The 15,531-nt window shown below is 60.5% G+C and overlaps 1 protein-coding gene across 1 annotated transcript; it reads left to right on the top strand.

Annotated features, from left to right (window-relative positions):
* Positions 1-166: 166 nt before the first annotated feature.
* On the top strand, positions 167-13,635 carry CACTIN (cactin, spliceosome C complex subunit). The gene is made up of 10 exons (XM_007176561.3): positions 167-412; positions 2,751-3,240; positions 5,852-5,947; positions 6,415-6,560; positions 7,332-7,494; positions 7,581-7,695; positions 11,341-11,533; positions 12,048-12,170; positions 12,261-12,541; positions 13,003-13,635. The coding sequence occupies exons 1-10, from the start codon at positions 240-242 to the stop codon at positions 13,491-13,493; spliced, it is 2,271 nt and encodes a 756-aa protein (XP_007176623.2). The 5' UTR covers positions 167-239; the 3' UTR covers positions 13,494-13,635.
* The last annotated feature ends 1,896 nt before the right edge of the window (positions 13,636-15,531 follow it).

Genomic DNA, 15,531 nt, shown 5'->3' with positions numbered 1-15,531 from the left:
AAGAACGAATCCCCAGCCCTAGCGACAACAGTCCGGCAGGAGTTCATTACGCAGGCCACGTTTGAGGACGGTGGGGAGGTTATGGGAGGGTCGGAATCCCCGCGGGATGAGCAGCGAGATGGGTTCCTATCTCCCTGCTCAGGCGTGGGTGGGGCAGCCAGGCACGCGCCGCGATCGAGGAAGGCCCCCGGCGCAGATCCCGGATATTTGTGTCCGCGCCGCCGCCACCGTCCTAGCCGATGGGTCGAGGTACACGCTCGCGCTCGCGGTCGGCTGGTCGCAGGGGCCGAAGGCAGCGGAGCCGGAGTGGGAGTCGGAGTCGGAGCCGAAGTTGGAGCGGGAGCCATGGGCGGCGAAACCGACGTCGCCGGGACGACGAGGGGCGGGGCAGGCGGAGGAGCTGGGAGCGCAGGTAGGGTCGCTGTGTGAGCCGCGCTGGGGGTCCGGCTCCAGCCCTCGGGGAGCTGGGAGACCCCCGAGTTAGTCAGGGAGGGCTTCCCGAAGAAGGGGACGTCTGAGCACGTCGGGGTTAACCAGGCAGCGAAAGGAAAGCGAGAGGCGTTCCAGGCAGGGCGCCTGGTGGTTGGAAGTACAGCAGGAGGCGCCGTGAGCGAGGCGGAGGGGAGTCGATGAGGTCATAGAGGAAGCGGGAGACCGGATCGTGCGGTCTTGTGTACCGTGGTGAAAGGTTTGACTATTATTTGGAGGGGAGTAGGGAGCTGTGGAGGATTTTGAATCAGGGAGCGATGTGGTCTGGATTACTTTGCAGAACTCCTGCTGGTTTTCGCGTGGAGAAGGGACTGAGCGTGTCGGCAGGAGTGACACCAGGGAGGAGGAAGATAGTGCAGCTGTCCAGGCAACAGATGATGATGGCCTTCAGGAGAGGGAGGCTGTGGGGAGATACAGTGGGAAAATGGATAGATTTGAGAGGGATTTCCGAAGTAGAGGTGACAGCACTTGCCAATGGAGGTGGGGTGTGAGAGGGAAGAACTGTTGATGGCAGGTGGCAGGACTCAACTGACTCCTGAGACTTGGTGCTCAGCCTTCCCTCAGCCCGCAGCCCTTTTCTTCTGGAGATGGGACACCTGGCCAGACTTGGCTTGAGTCTGCTCCAGCACAAAGGAACCAGCACTGTGACAGGGACTGACTCTCAGACCTGCGTCCTAGTGCTGGCTCAGCCAATAACTGGCTGTGACACTCAGGGCAGTACCTGCCCCCCTGTCCCCCAGATTTCCTCATCTGTGCCTTCAGGATCTCCACGGGGCTTCTCCAGGCATGCACTGCCTCCCATCCCTCCAGCCTGTTCTCCACACCATAGCCGTAGTGACTGTTGTCAGACATAGCTGATCACCTTCTAGGTTTGAGAAGGTGGCTTTTCCTTTTGCGTCTCATAAGATCATTGCCATTTAGGAATTCCAGGAAGGTATAAGCAGAGGAAATAGTAAACAGATGGTTTAAACCAGGGCTTGGCAAACTACAGCCTGTGGATCAAGCATAGTTTTTACATGTTTAAACGGTGAGGAGAAAAAAAAAAAATCAAAAGAATAGTATTTCATGACACGTGAAAATTATTTGGGTTGGCTGAAAAGTTCATTCGGGTTTTTCCATAAGATGTTAACGGAAAAACCCAAACAAACTTTTTGGCCAACTCAATATATGAGATTCAAGTTTTGGTGTCCAGAAATAAAATTTTATTGAACAAATTTATGCCTATTTGTTCATGTACTGTCCGTGGCTGCTTTTGCACTATGACAGCAGAGTTGAGTAGTTGTGCCATAGACGCTCTGGCTCTTAACAGAAAAAGTTTGCCAACTCTGGTTTCAGCTCCGGGCCTTGATGTTTTAACATTGGTTCACGTGTAGTGGTAAATCTTGTTATTATCATCTAGTGGTTTCTAAGATTTTAGTTATTCACAAGAATCAGCCACCCTAGATATTGTAATTAGAGTCAGTGTCATTTATGAAGATTTGATCAGATTTGCAGTCTGTATTTACGTATTTGAAAATCAAATAATTGATTTTCATGTTGTAGATTCTTTGACGTGAGCTTAATAAGTGGAGCATTTGACAAACTAAAGACAGATTTAGTTGCTCAGAGGCCCCCAACATTAAAGAATCTATCCCCAGGATTCATATGGTGCCTTCCCTGCTCGCAGTGCCCTTCCAAGGCTCTGTATTCCCTCCAGTCTTACTCCAGTTCACTCCTGCCCGTCCTATAGGACCAGTTAAACACCATCTTCTCCTGTAAGCCCTCACTGGACACCTTGGACAGCGCTGATAGCTCCTGCACCATCTGGCCCCAAGCCCGCCTCCCTGCCTTCCCCTCCTCCCTCTCTCCCCCTCACTCACTCTGCTCCAGCCACACAGGCCTGCCTGCTGCTTCTTGAATATGCCAAGTAAATTCCTGCCCCAGGGCCTTTGCTCTTGCTGTGCCCTCTGCCTGGATCACTGTTTCCCCAGATCTCCCCCTAGCTCCCTCCCCCACTTCCTCCAGCGTTACTTCCTCAGAGAGATCCTCTCTGACCTCTCCACACCCTAATGCTGCATCACTATCTTGGTAGCTCATGGTACCATCCAGTGTCACACTGTGTGTTTGTTGATGTGAAGGCAGGGACCATCAATGTTTTGGTCACTGCCGTGTCCGCAGAACCTAGAACAGCTCCTGGCACCTAGCAGGCGCCCAGTAAAGGGCCGTGGGATAGATGGCTGGCCAGCAGGCAGCGAGCAGAGCTTTGCGGGTTCCCTCCGCAGGTCGGATTCGGATGAGGAGCGGTGGGGGCGGCAGCGAGGCAGGCAGAGCCGGAGCCCCCCGCCAGCCCACCGGCGCTCCCAGGACCGCTCCTCTCAGTCCGACTCGGGTGACGAGCGGCGGCAGCAGCGGCGGCGCCGATGGGCCCGCCAGTGGCAGCAGCGGACACACTCCTGGTCCCCCAGCTCCTCCGCATCCAGCTCCGCGTCCCCGGCCCACTCCCAGAGCCCTCGGGAGGCGGCGGCAGTCCTGAGCCAGCGGCGGGGCCTGCAGGAGCGGCTGCGCCTGCGCGAGGAGCGGAAGCAGCAGGAGGAGCTGCTGAAGGCCTTCGAGACGCCCGAGGAGAAGCGGGCACGGCGGCTGGCCAAGAAGGAGGCCAAGGAGAGGAAGAAGCGGGAGAAGATGGGCTGGGGCGAGGAGTACATGGGCTACACCAACACCGACAACCCCTTCGGTGACAACAACCTGCTGGGCACCTTCATCTGGAACAAGGTGAGCCCGAGGTGGCCGCCGGCCGTGGCCCTCAGTTCTGCTCGCGTTGCTCGCCAGGTCTTCCTGTGCTTTTGCTGGGTTTTGCTTCATGAACTGTTTACAACTTACCTTCAAAGACGGTGTTTAGCACTCCCAGCACATGTGCCCAGGTTGTACCTGGCCATCGAGAGTGTATTTTTACCCACACGTGCACACACACTGGCTCCGCCAGCTTTTCCCACGCTGTCTCTTGCAGTGTACAGTTTCAGGCACTCTGCCCACAGAACCAGCCTAACCTCAAGACAGGTTCTCAGCGTCACATGCCCAGGGTGGGATTTCACCTCAGAGCTGTCACCTCATCCTTGAGATGAAAACTACACGTCAGGACTTCTCCTGCGGTCCAGTGGTTAAGACTCTGCGCTTCCACTGCAGGGGGCGCGGGTTTGACCTCTGGTCTGGGAACTAAGATCCCGCATTCTGCGCGGTGCAGCCAAAATAGATAAATAAAAAACTAAAAAAACCACAGAACTACACACCAATCCCTTTCCCACCAGCCGGGGCCTTGGGCACTTGGATTAAAACAACACAATTTCCCTCGCAGTTCTGGAGGCCAGAAGTACAAAGTCAAGGTGTCAGCAGAGCCACGTTCCCTCTGGAGGTTCTAGGGGAGAATCCTTTCTCGCCTCTTCCAGCTTCTGGTGGTTGCCCGCCACCCTTGGCTTGTAGCTGCATCACTCCAGTCTCTGCCTCTGTCGTCACATGGCTGTCTTCCCTCTGTGTCTGTGTCTTCACGTGGTGTTCTCCTCTCTGTGTCTCTGAGTCCAGAGTTCCCTCGTCTTATAAGGACACCAATCACTGGACTAAGGCCCAGCCTAGTCCGGTACGACATCAACTAATCACGTCCGCAGAGACTCTGTTTCCAAATAAGGTCATGTTCCCGGGTTCCTGGGTTGGGACGTGGACATATCTATGTGGAGGACAAATTCGACCCGACACAGCTGTGGGGAGGGTGAGAGCCGGTGGACACAGGCGGAAGCCGCCGTATCTCCCGTTGTCTACATACGGTCTGAGCTCACAGCACCTCAGGGCCTTTGCACTCACCATTCCTCTACCTGGAGCGCTCCCGAGCCTTCCCCATGGCTGTTTCTTCCTCAACCTTCAGATCTCGGCTGATGTGTCCCTATTCTGAGAGGCCTTCCTGGCCCCCTTGGTCCCCCAGGTCCCCTGCGTTCTTTATCAAGGCATTGCTTCTCCCTTCCTAGTGCTTTACTAACAGACGTGAATCATGTGCCTGCCGGTGCTGGGTACCGTGTGGGCCCTGCGCATGCGTCAGTGAGCGACAGACAGAGATGCCTGTCCCTGTGCGGCCAGCAGTCTCAGGGGAGGCTGGCTGTAAATAAGTCATTTAGCTGAGTCCGCAGAGGAAGGCGGGGGTGGGCGAGGCGGCTGCAGTTTAAACACACGGGTCCAGAGAGGTCTCGTTGCAAAGGTGACATCTAAACACACGTCCCACTTCATGGCATGTAATTCCTGCGGACTGTGAGCTCCACGGGGCAGGCTCGGTCCCAGGCGCTGGCACGCAGTCGGCCCTCAGTAAATTCCGAATGGGTGAGCGGGCCTCGCCCCGGCCCAGCCTCTGAGGCCTCTGTAGTCGGGGGAGGGCGCTAGATGGCTCAGCTGTGTGGGCGGCGTCACGCATCTTGTCCCGGCGTCCTCGGGGTGCTGGGCTGGCAGAGTGGGCAGGCGTGGTGTTGGCCACGAACATGCCTCTCCGGGCCGGGCGTTGGTCGAGGGCTCTGTGCCTGAGTGCGGGCTCTCCCCGTCCAGGCCCTCTGCGACTGTTCTGTGTGGCCGTAGAGACGAAGTGTGGTCATTGTCACTGTGTGGCGTTGGCCCCAGGCCAGGCCACCCCGTGTCACCCTGGGGGCGCGTTTTTCTGTGCACAGGGGCTCCTGGAACGGCCCTCGGAGCCGGCAGAGGTGACAGGAGGCACGGGTCTTGGCACCTGCCACCCACAACAGTTGTGAGATGACTTGGGAGGGGCGAGGGGTCTCCGGGAGCCTGTGCCCGGCCCCCTCCGTCAGGTGAGGACGCAGACAGGGAGGAGCCGCTCTCCGTGCTCGGGGTGCCCCGAGGGGTCTGTGAGCGGGGACCCCGGCGAGTGTGCTTTCAGAGTCCCCCTCTCGCTCAGCCGCTGGTTCCGCCCCTCCCCATGGCAGCTGGGGGTCTGACCTGCTGAGAGCCGGACACCACCCAGCCGGTGCAGCCAGGCTTGTGTGTAAAACAAGAGTCAGCAGCCCCAGGTAAGACTGTCCCGTGTGTGACATGGTCGAATTCTGCAGAGGTGGGGCTGCCTCTCCCCTGTATCTCAGCACACGGCTCGGGGCAGAGGGCGCCCCACGATGCTGGAGTGTACTGAACAGATTCTGCAGGCGAACGGGGGGCTGCATCTTCCGGTGGAAGTTGGGGTGTGGCCGCGGGCAGGTCGCTTCTCCCTCAGCCTCGTGCTCCTCATCGGCAGAGCGGGTGCTTTGGTCTGGTGGATCCCCACCTCGTGGACCAGCAGGTGGTCCCGGGGAGGGCGGCAGGAGGAGGCATCTCTGCTCAGCGGGCGTGTCGTTGGCCCTTTCAGGCCCTGGAGAAGAAGGGGATCGGCCACCTGGAGGAGAAGGAGCTGAAGGAGCGGAACAAGAGGATCCAGGAGGACAACCGGCTGGAGCTGCAGAAGGTGGGGCGCCCCGGGCCACCCTCCTTCCCTCCGGAGGGCTCCCAGGCTGGCTCACCCTGGCTTATGTCAAGGGGGACCTGATAGGCTTACGTGGAGAGTCCAGGGGACATTGGCTTCAGACACGGCTGGATCCAGGGGCTCGGGCAGTGACTCCAGAGAGCTGTTTCCCCCCACCTCGGCTCTGCTGGCCTCTGGGATTTATTCTAAGACGCTCCCTGCTGGGTGGCCAAAGTGGCCCTGGCTGCTGAAGGCTGCTGTGTCTCTAGCAAAAAGAGGGCTCCTTCTGCCACAGGGTGTGTCCAGCGTTTCAGGCATCCCCAGACTGATTCCTGTGTCCAGGGCCAGCCCGCTGGGGCCAGGCCATGGGTATGGTCCCACCCCGACCCTAGGGAACCCCACAGCCTGACAGGATGAAGGCACGAGACCCCCCTCGTCCGCTGGCCGCTCATCTTCTTGTACGCCCCCAGGTGAAGCAGCTGCGGCTGGAGCGGGAGCGGGAGAAGGCCATGCGGGAGCAGGAGCTGGAGATGCTGCAGCGGGAGAAGGAGGCGGAGCACTTCAAGACGTGGGAGGAGCAGGAGGACAACTTCCACCTCCAGCAGGCCAAGCTGCGGTGCGCGCGGCTCGGGCGCCCTACCGCCCTCCGGCCGGCCCTCCGGGCCCGGACACAGGGAGCCCGGCCTTGCTCCCACGTTGCCCCTGGGCCCTCGGGTTTCCACCGCCGCCTCCTCCTCGGGGTCCCTCCTGACTCCCTTTTGGGCACTGCTTTCCGTCGCTTCCTTCATTGCGCCTGTCTCCCCAGGGGCCGGGTGCCAAGGGGATGCACGAACGTGCTGCTGAGTAGAGGGTGCCGGGTGCCCTGCCATCCCCAGCCCACGGGGTGGTTCACTCAGCAGCCTCGTCTAGAGTCAAGAAAAGTGAGGCTCCTGGGGTGTCGAGAGTTGCCCGAGCTCACACGGGGTGTGTGAGCTCCAGGCCCGGCCCCCTTCTCACCTTGCTGCCGCGCCAGCCCCCAGGGGCTCAGACCTGCCTGGTCACAGGGCTCCCTGGGGTTGGACCAGGGTCAGCCTCTGATGCATGTTCCCACACGCAGCACTGAGGCTCCAGATCTTTCACCCCGGGTGGGCCTCTCTGACCCTCTCTCCCCACCCACCCCCTGCTCTTCAGACCCCCTCGCTCCCGTCTCTGCCCCTTACAGGGCCTGTGCCTTCCAGCTGACCTGTCTTGCTCCTCCGCTTGATGCCTCCTCTTCCAGGAAGCCTTCCCTGACCACCACCCACAGCAGGCCGGGCTCCTCCCCTGGCTCCGGTCAACCCCCGAGGGCGAGGTCTTTAGGAGGGTGGACACAGCCCCGGCTCTGACACTGCCCCCCGCTCCCCGGCAGCTCCAAGATCCGCATCCGGGACGGGCGGGCCAAGCCCATCGACCTGCTGGCCAAGTACATCAGCGCCGAGGACGACGACCTGGCCGTGGAGATGCATGAGCCCTATACCTTCCTCAACGGCCTCACGGTGGCCGACATGGAAGACCTGCTGGAGGACATCCAGGTATGGCCCTGCTGCGTGCCCGGCACCGCCGCTGCCACCCCAGCCCCGGGCGTGCCTTCACCTGCCATCTGCACCTTCGCTTCCAGGTGTACATGGAGCTCGAGCAGGGCAAGAACGCGGACTTCTGGCGGGACATGACCATCATCACGGAGGACGAGATCGCCAAGCTCCGCAAGCTGGAGGCCTCGGGCAAGGGGCCAGGTAATGCAGGCCGGGCCACCGGAGACACACCGGGCTGTGCCCTCGGGGACGCATCTCTGGGTCTGGTGGGAGCCTCTGTGGGCCGGGTGGCTCCACGGAAGAGGCCTCGGCTTCCTCTCTGGGGTCTCCCTGCCGGGGGCCTGTCTGCGAGCCACCAGGGGGCAGCACTGGGCAGCGGGGGCAGCGGGTCCTGAGCGAGGCGCTCTCCCGCCGGCGTGAGGGCTCACCCAGGCAGCGCCAGTGGCTTCCTTTATTTTTATTTTATTTTATTTTATTTTTTTAAATTTATTTATTATTTTTTTATATTTATTTTTGGCTGCGTTGGGTCTTTGTTGCTGCGCGGGGGCCTTCTCTAGTTGCGGTGAGTGGGGGCGACTCTTCGTTGTGGTGCGCGGGCTTCTCATTGCGGTGGCTTCTCTTGTTGCGGAGCACGGGCTCTAGGCACGCGGGCTTCAGTAGTTGTGGCGTACAGGCTCAGTAGTTGTGGCTCGCGGGCTCCAGAGCACAGGCTCAGCAGTTTGGCACACAGGCTTAGTTGCTCTGCGGCATGTGGGATCTTCCCGGACCAGGGCTCGAACCCGTGTCCCCTGCATTGGCAAGCGGATTCTCAACCACTGCGCCACCAGGGAAGTCCCAGTGGCTTCCTTTAAACAGCTGCTTAGCGCTGGGCTTCCCCGGGAGCAGCGTCTGCGGGTTTTCTGTTTGGGTTTCAAGTTTTTGCCGGAGGCTCAGTCCGTTTGAGTGAGAACAGGACCTGACTGCACTTGGCGGGAACCCGTGCAGCGTGGTGTGCTTCTTTAATCAACTTTTCTTTTCCTCAAAATGATTGCCTGCATATAATTGCAAGGGAGACAAGCTCTAAAGCAGGGTCTTTCCCCCCAGCACTGCTGACATTTGGGTCCAGACTGTTCTCTGTGGGGCCGTCCTGGGCCCTGTGGGGTGTGGAGCAGCCTCCCTGCCCCACCCACTCGGTGGCAGGAGCCCTTGGTCGTGACAACCGCAGATGTCCCCTGACATGGCCCAGTGTCCCCTGGGGGGGAGGCAGATTCAACTCTGGTTGAGACCCACTGTTCTAAAAGCTCATTGGCAACCACTGCAGTCCCACCCCTCCTGCCCCCCTGAAGCCACCGGCTTTAACGACATCTAGCTCCTGGGGGCCTTGAGCCTGTGTCACTAAGCTCTCAGCTCCATCTCACTGCCCACCCATGGTGGCTGAGGACGAATGCCCTCCCTTCCCTGAGCCTGTGTAAGTGCTGTTCTCTGCTCAGTTGTGGTGGTCGGGGAGGTTTCCTTCCTCTTAGGAAAAGGAGGAGCATCCTTTATCTTTGTAAGTGGAGTTTTATTTCTCCCGACCCTTTTAGCGGGGCACATCCTGTAGTAACTTCCAGAGAAAGGAAAGGACTCTTTGCTGTCAGAAATGGGTGTCCAGGGGAATTCCCTGGAAGTCCAGTGGTTAGGACTCTGTGTTTTCACCGCCGAGGGCCCAAGTTCAATCCCTGGTCGGGGAACTAAGATCCCGCAAGCCACACGGCACGGCCAGAAAAATCCAAAAACAACAACGACGACAAAAAATAAATGCATGTCCAGAAACATCTGCTTTAGTGGCAGTGGTGCTGGTTGGGAGGGTGCTGCAGGGCCCTTGGACAGAATGACAGTTACACGTGTGGCTCTGGGTGCACACCCGGGTCGCCCAGCAGCTTGGCCACCTGGGGCCAATCGGTGACCTCCCCAGAGCTTGGTTGGTCCTTGCATCGCACGGGGTTGAGAAAACACCTCCGGGAGGATTGCGTGAAGAGGAGTGAGTACATGGTCGTCAAGCATTCAAAACAGCGCCCGCTCTTATCATGCCGATGCCTCAGCGCGAGGACTGTGGGTGGGGGATTCTGCACCACCGACCCCACCTTCCCCAGGGGGTCAGACACCTGGGAGGCTCCCATCAGGCCCCCTGCCCCGTCCCTGGGCCCTTTCTCCCCCCTCCCTCTTCCACCGCGGGTGGGTCGTCCGCTGCCACCCTCCTGCAGCTCCTGCACTCGCCCCAGAGGAGGTGCCCCTTTCTGGGACCCCACATCTCTCTTTCCTGTGGTTTGTGCCCTCGCATCCTCCAGTAACTTGTAGAGAGAGGCAGGAAATTGTTGGCGTCCCATGTGTCAGGAAATGTCTTCTCTCCCCTCGGCTGCTGGCCACGGGGCAGGAGCCCTGCCCCATGGCTGCGGAAAAGTGTGAAGGGACGTTGTGCTGGGTCCCTCCTGTTTCCAGGGCTCCCCGCATGCCTCGCCCACGGTCCCTCCTGTGGCACTTCCCTTCCCTCTCCCCCTCCCTGCCACGTCAGTCACCCCTCTGTCCCCTTTCCCTTCTCACGTGTTACGGTCAGGGTGCCAGGTGTCCTCAAAGAGAGTGTTTGCGTTAGTCTTCTTTTGGCCTGATTTCCGAGAGAAGAGGGGGAGCTTCTTGTCTCCACCACTCCCAGAGCCCCGCAGAGGCGGCCTTCATCATTTTAAATTAAGTTGGCCCTTTCCTTTCCTTTCCCTTTTCCCTTTTCTTTTTTTTTTTCTTTTTTCCCCCCTCTCCTTTTCTCTTCTCTTTGCAGCTGGGAAATCCTAACTGTACAGTAGAGCGTGCAGTAGGAAGTGGGTCCCCGGACACCCCTGTGGCCTCTCCAGTGCCCCGCCCCCCTTACAATCCCCGTGGGTCCTCCCAGGGAGCACCTCTGAGGAGAAGCCTTCCCCCCACCCAAACGGTGCCACCCCCTCTCCTGAAACGGTGTCCCAGAGGGCACTCAGCCGGCACTCTCCAGCCAGGCCTGTTGGTGGACCCTTGGGTGGCATCCAAACCCAGGACCTGGCCTCCTTTAAGCAGTGGCTCAGCACCCGTGGCTTCTGTGGGAGCGGCGCCCACTGGGGCTGTCTGTCTGGGTTGTTACCACCGGTGGCTCCGCCTGTCTGAGGGAGCAGAGGCCTGGCTTCTGTTTGAGGTCAGTGCAGAATGCGGCTCTGCTTGGCCGGGTGTGAAGGGTGTCCCCGAATTGGGTTTTGGTCCCGTGATGTGTCTGCACCTGCTACAGACCGAGGCCGGGCTGCCGGCCCTCTGGATCTGCTGCTGAGGCCAGGGCTGCTTGGGAGCCCAGGTGCTTATTCCAGCGTCCCAGGTTGGTTGGCTGGAGGGGACTCGGGTTCTTCTTGACCCTGTCTGATCAGCTGGGCTTGGAGAAGCCAGCTTTGGAGCAGGGAACACGAGCCGGTCGCCTGCCCCCACGTTCACCCAGAACCTGCGTATGGAGCTCCCTGCCCTTGGAAAGCCGAGAATCAGGCATCCAGGCCAAGGGAGCAGTCTGGTAGTCGGCGAAGGCTTCCCAGTAGAAGGGATGCTCTCGCTGAGGACTGAGGATGGCTGGGATCTAGGAGGCGGACTGGATGGGGAAGAACTTATTGCTGGTGGGAAGCGCCCACCGCATGTGCAGAGGCCTTGGGGCAGGGCAGGGGTCGGAAGGGCACAGCGTGCTGTCTGATGAGCCACAGACAAGGAAGCCAGCCAGTGTGAGGGAGAGCTGGGGTCAGGCAGCATTGGCCTCACCCTCAGGGGCCTCTCAGTCTAGAGGGTTAGGACCTGGGCCCAGCCCCATGCCGAGCAGCCCTCACCCCACTGCAGGTGAGCGGCGAGAGGGGGTCAACGCCTCGGTCAGTTCCGACGTGCAGTCGGTCTTCAAGGGGAAGACGTACAGCCAGCTGCAGGTCATCTTCCAGGGCATCGAGGGCAAGATACGGGCCGGGGGCCCCAACCTAGACATGGGCTACTGGGAGAGCCTACTGCAGCAGCTGCGTGCCCACATGGCCCGTGCCAGGTGAGCTGGCGGGGCCTCCCTGGGAGCCACAAGCTGGGGCCCCAGCTGGAAGGCCCCCGCCCAGCCCCCAGCAGCCTGCCCACCTTCCTTCCGGCCTCTACTTAGCACCTGGTCTTTGTTTTCCTGGGGTCAGCGGACACCACAGGAAGCCCTCAAGGCTGCTGTCCCCCGCCTTCCACAGGCCCCACACCCGCTGTGTATGAATTCTCTGCGTGCTTGGCGCTGTCATGTAAACACAGCTCCTGTCTGCCGCTAAGTGCAGTCACTTCTAAATTTATCCTCTTCCTCGCCTGTCCCCCGTCCTTTTCCAGCCCAGCCTGGCCCTTAGGTCACGCCTGCATGTGAACACCCCAGTACAGGGACCTGCCCCCTCCTGGTGTCCACCTGTGCCGTGCCCACTTGCTGCCTTCAAACTCCGGGTCCTTGCAGCAAAATGGGGGGGGGGGGTCATGAGAAGTCCTTGGGGGGGCCTTCCTCTTAGAGTGTCAGGGTGACCACCCGGCCTGCGTTCCAGGCTCCGCGAGCGGCACCAGGACGTGCTGCGGCAGAAGCTGTACAAGCTGAAGCAGGAGCAGGGGGTGGAGAGCGAGCCCCTGTTCCCCATCCTCAAGCAGGAGCCGCAGTCTCCGGGCCACAGGTAGGCCTGGGTCTGGACGTCCCCTGCCGGGCGGTGGGACTGGAGGCCCCGCCCACTGCCCGCCCCGCTCAGTCCAGCCCTCTCTTGAAGCCTGGAGCCTGAGGACCCGGCCCCCACCCCGCCCGGGCCCTCGGAGGGTGGCGCTGCTGAGCCCGACGCGGAAGCAGCGGCGCCGGCGGAGGGCGAGGCGGACGGGGAGGCGGTGCTCATGGAGGAGGATCTGATCCAACAGAGCCTGGACGACTACGACGCCGGCAAGTACAGCCCGCGGCTGCTCACGGCCCACGAGCTGCCGCTGGACGCCCACGTGCTGGAGCCGGACGAGGACCTGCAGCGCCTGCAGCTGTCCAGGCAGCAGCTCCAGGTCACAGGTGCGGGGCGGGGCCAGAAGGGGGCGTTGGTGGTGAACCCGCTCCCGATCCTCTTCCGCCGCCTGCTCTCTTGAGGGTGTCCGTTCATTCACCCGCTCGCTTGTTTGTTCGTTCTGGGCGTGACCGGCTGGCTGGTCCCAAGAACACAGAGGTGGTGGTCTTTACTTCCCGTGCCCAGCTCTGCTCTGAGCTCCTTACACTGCCCACTTGCCGGGGCCTTGGCCTTCCTGGGCATCCATCGTCCCGGAACAGCGGAGAAACGGCCTCGGAAAGGCCCCGGTCCGGGGTCCCACTGCGGGCTTCTGACCACCAGGCTCTTCGGCCAACCCGGCAGGGGACACGTGGTGTTTGGTGCCCACCCGGGAGGGCGGGGGCACCGGGCAGGCGGGCCCGGGTGGGGGCTTGTGACCGGGAAAGGGAGGCTGCGTGCCGGGGTCCCAGTTAACGCGCCCCGCCCGCAGGCGACGCCACCGAGAGCGCGGAGGACATCTTCTTCCGGCGCGCCAAGGAGGGCATGGGCCAGGACGAGGCGCAGTTCAGCGTGGAGATGCCGCTGACGGGCAAGGCCTACCTGTGGGCGGATAAGTACCGGCCGCGCAAGCCGCGCTTCTTCAACCGCGTGCACACGGGCTTCGAGTGGAACAAGTACAACCAGACGCACTACGACTTTGACAACCCGCCGCCCAAGATCGTGCAGGGCTACAAGTTCAACATCTTCTACCCCGACCTCATCGACAAGCGCTCCACGCCCGAGTACTTCCTGGAGGCCTGCGCTGACAACAAGGACTTCGCTACGCTCCGCTTCCACGCCGGGCCGCCCTACGAGGACATCGCCTTCAAGATCGTCAACCGCGAGTGGGAGTACTCGCACCGCCACGGCTTCCGCTGCCAGTTCGCCAACGGCATCTTCCAGCTCTGGTTCCACTTCAAGCGCTACCGCTACCGCCGGTGACCGGTGGGCCCCCTCCCAGACCCCTGCGAACTGACCGGGGGTGTGGGAAGCCTGCAGCCTCCCCCGGCAGGGCCTCCTCCTCGCAGGGCCTCACTTCCTGGTGTGAACAGGGGTCGCTGCGGAGCCTGCCTCAGAGAGCTGAGGGAACCCACCACCAGGCGGGCCTGGAGCATTGACGCACAGGAGGGGCTGCTGAATGGATTTTCAGAGCCCAGGGAACCAAGCAAGCGTCCCCAGACCTCAGTCCTTGGATTGACGCTGAGCCCCACCCAAGAAACAGGCCCTGCATAGCCGGGGCTCTGGGGGGCTTGCAGAGCGTTGCTCAGCCCCTGGACATGGCCGGCAGCTGCAGGACCCAGGCTCCAGGCCCTTGAGTGCGTGTTCCCGGAGAGGCCATCCGGGGACGTCTGTGGTCCCCCAGCTCGCCCCTGGTGCTGGCTGGGGTCAGCCTCCAGCAAGTGGGCACGGAGGACACGTCACTGCCCACCATCAGGTCTGGGAACATCCTTCCACAGCCACCGAGCACAGGAGCCCCCAGGGTGCGGCTGTGGCGCCCCATCGGGCCTCTGGGCCTTTGCACGTCCCTCAAGACTGAGCTCCTAGGGCCACTTCCCAACCACCACAGGGCCGCCCTCCTTGTCCCCAAGTCTCGGACAGGGGCAGTCAAGGGCCCGGCAGGTACGATCACTCACCCAGTCACAGACTCAACGGTGCCCCAGGCAGGCCCACCCCAGAAACAGATTGCTTTTAGCGTTTTCTTACGGAGACATTGCCAACCTCAAGTGGTCAGAAGCCTGAAGGGCCGCTGCCAGCTCCTCAGACAGCCTTGCCCAAACACCCTATTTCATCTGGAAACATTTCCATTTCAGGCTGTTTCTCTAAAACGATTTTTTTAGGTGGGGGGGTGGGGGGGAATCTTGTTTATTTTCATTTAATTGGTCTACTTGTGAGATTGCATGTTTCTTTTCAATAAACATTTTATTTTGGAATAAGTTTAGGTTTTCAGAAATGCTGCAGAGATAGTCTAGTGTTCCCACACCCCACACTCAGCTGTCCCCATGGTTAACGCCTTACATAACCACAGCACATCTGTCACAACTAAGGCACTAAACAGCTAAGAAGACCTTTTGAAAACAACCACCACACCTAAAAATAGTCAATAACAGTTCCTTAGGGAGCCCCTCGTAGTCTGAGGGCTTCCTCCCTCTTTGCCGCCCACCCCCTGCCTCAGCTCCCAGAAGGAGGATGTACTCCCGAACGCTCCAGGAGGTGCGCAGCTGCTCACCTAGGCCAGGGGACAATGCTCAGCGGTGTCTGGGGACATCTGTGCTGGTCATGATCTGGGGGGCTCCTGGCATCATGGGGTGGGGGCCAGGGATGCTGTTCCACACCTCACAGGGCCCAGGATGGCCCCCCACAGAGAGTAATCTGCCCCTATGTCCCCAGCACTGAGGCTGAGACTCCCCAGGCCACTGGTCATCTACCAACCCCGACTTAACAATGTCCCAGGAGCCTCTGGCTCAGCTCTGGCCTCCACTGCCCTGCCCCACCCCACACATGCTCATACATCAGTAAACATGTTCTAGACAGCAGGGCTTGGGGACTCGGCAGGGAACTGCATCTGGTCAAGGGGCACCCAATCCCCACTGCAGACCCTGTCCCACCCAGCCAGCCTGGTCCAGGATGAAGACTACCCTTTAGGGCAGCGCACAGACCACATCCATCCCCTTTGGAACCCTCCACAGACATTAGCAATCAATTGCTGATTGCCAGAGCAATCTTAGAATCCTCTGGGCAGCCACTACCAATTGATCCCTGGCCTGCTCCACTGTCATCGAGTGTGGGACAGGCCCTGGGAGCAGGGTTGAGTCGGGGGCAGAGCCGGGAGGCACTTTCGTGCCTAGCAGGGTGCTTGGTCACCAGATGGGTCGGGCCTTGTTCTGTTCTCAGAGCATGGGCTCTGTGTGGCTGCAATGGCCTGGCCTTTAGCCAGTGTTTTGTGGACTTCATGCCAGCCCTACATGACAGCACTTGTGTC

The sequence above is a fragment of the Balaenoptera acutorostrata genome, chromosome 2 (assembly GCF_949987535.1).
Source record: "Balaenoptera acutorostrata chromosome 2, mBalAcu1.1, whole genome shotgun sequence".
NCBI lineage: Eukaryota > Metazoa > Chordata > Mammalia > Artiodactyla > Balaenopteridae > Balaenoptera > Balaenoptera acutorostrata.
Note: the sequence above shows the minus strand (reverse complement) of the source record. Positions and strands in the feature narration are given on the sequence as shown.

What these genes read in the sequence shown, in the direction of transcription:
- CACTIN (XM_007176561.3), top strand. Translation starts at nt 240, where the DNA reads ATGGGTCGAGGTACACGCTCGCGCTCGCGGTCGGCTGGTCGCAGGGGC. An exon ending in GCACCTTCATCTGGAACAAG is followed by an intron (nt 3,241 to 5,851) that starts GTGAGCCCGAGG and finishes TGGCCCTTTCAG; the next exon opens with GCCCTGGAGAAGAAGGGGAT. An exon ending in GGCCTCGGGCAAGGGGCCAG is followed by an intron (nt 7,696 to 11,340) that starts GTAATGCAGGCC and finishes ACCCCACTGCAG; the next exon opens with GTGAGCGGCGAGAGGGGGTC.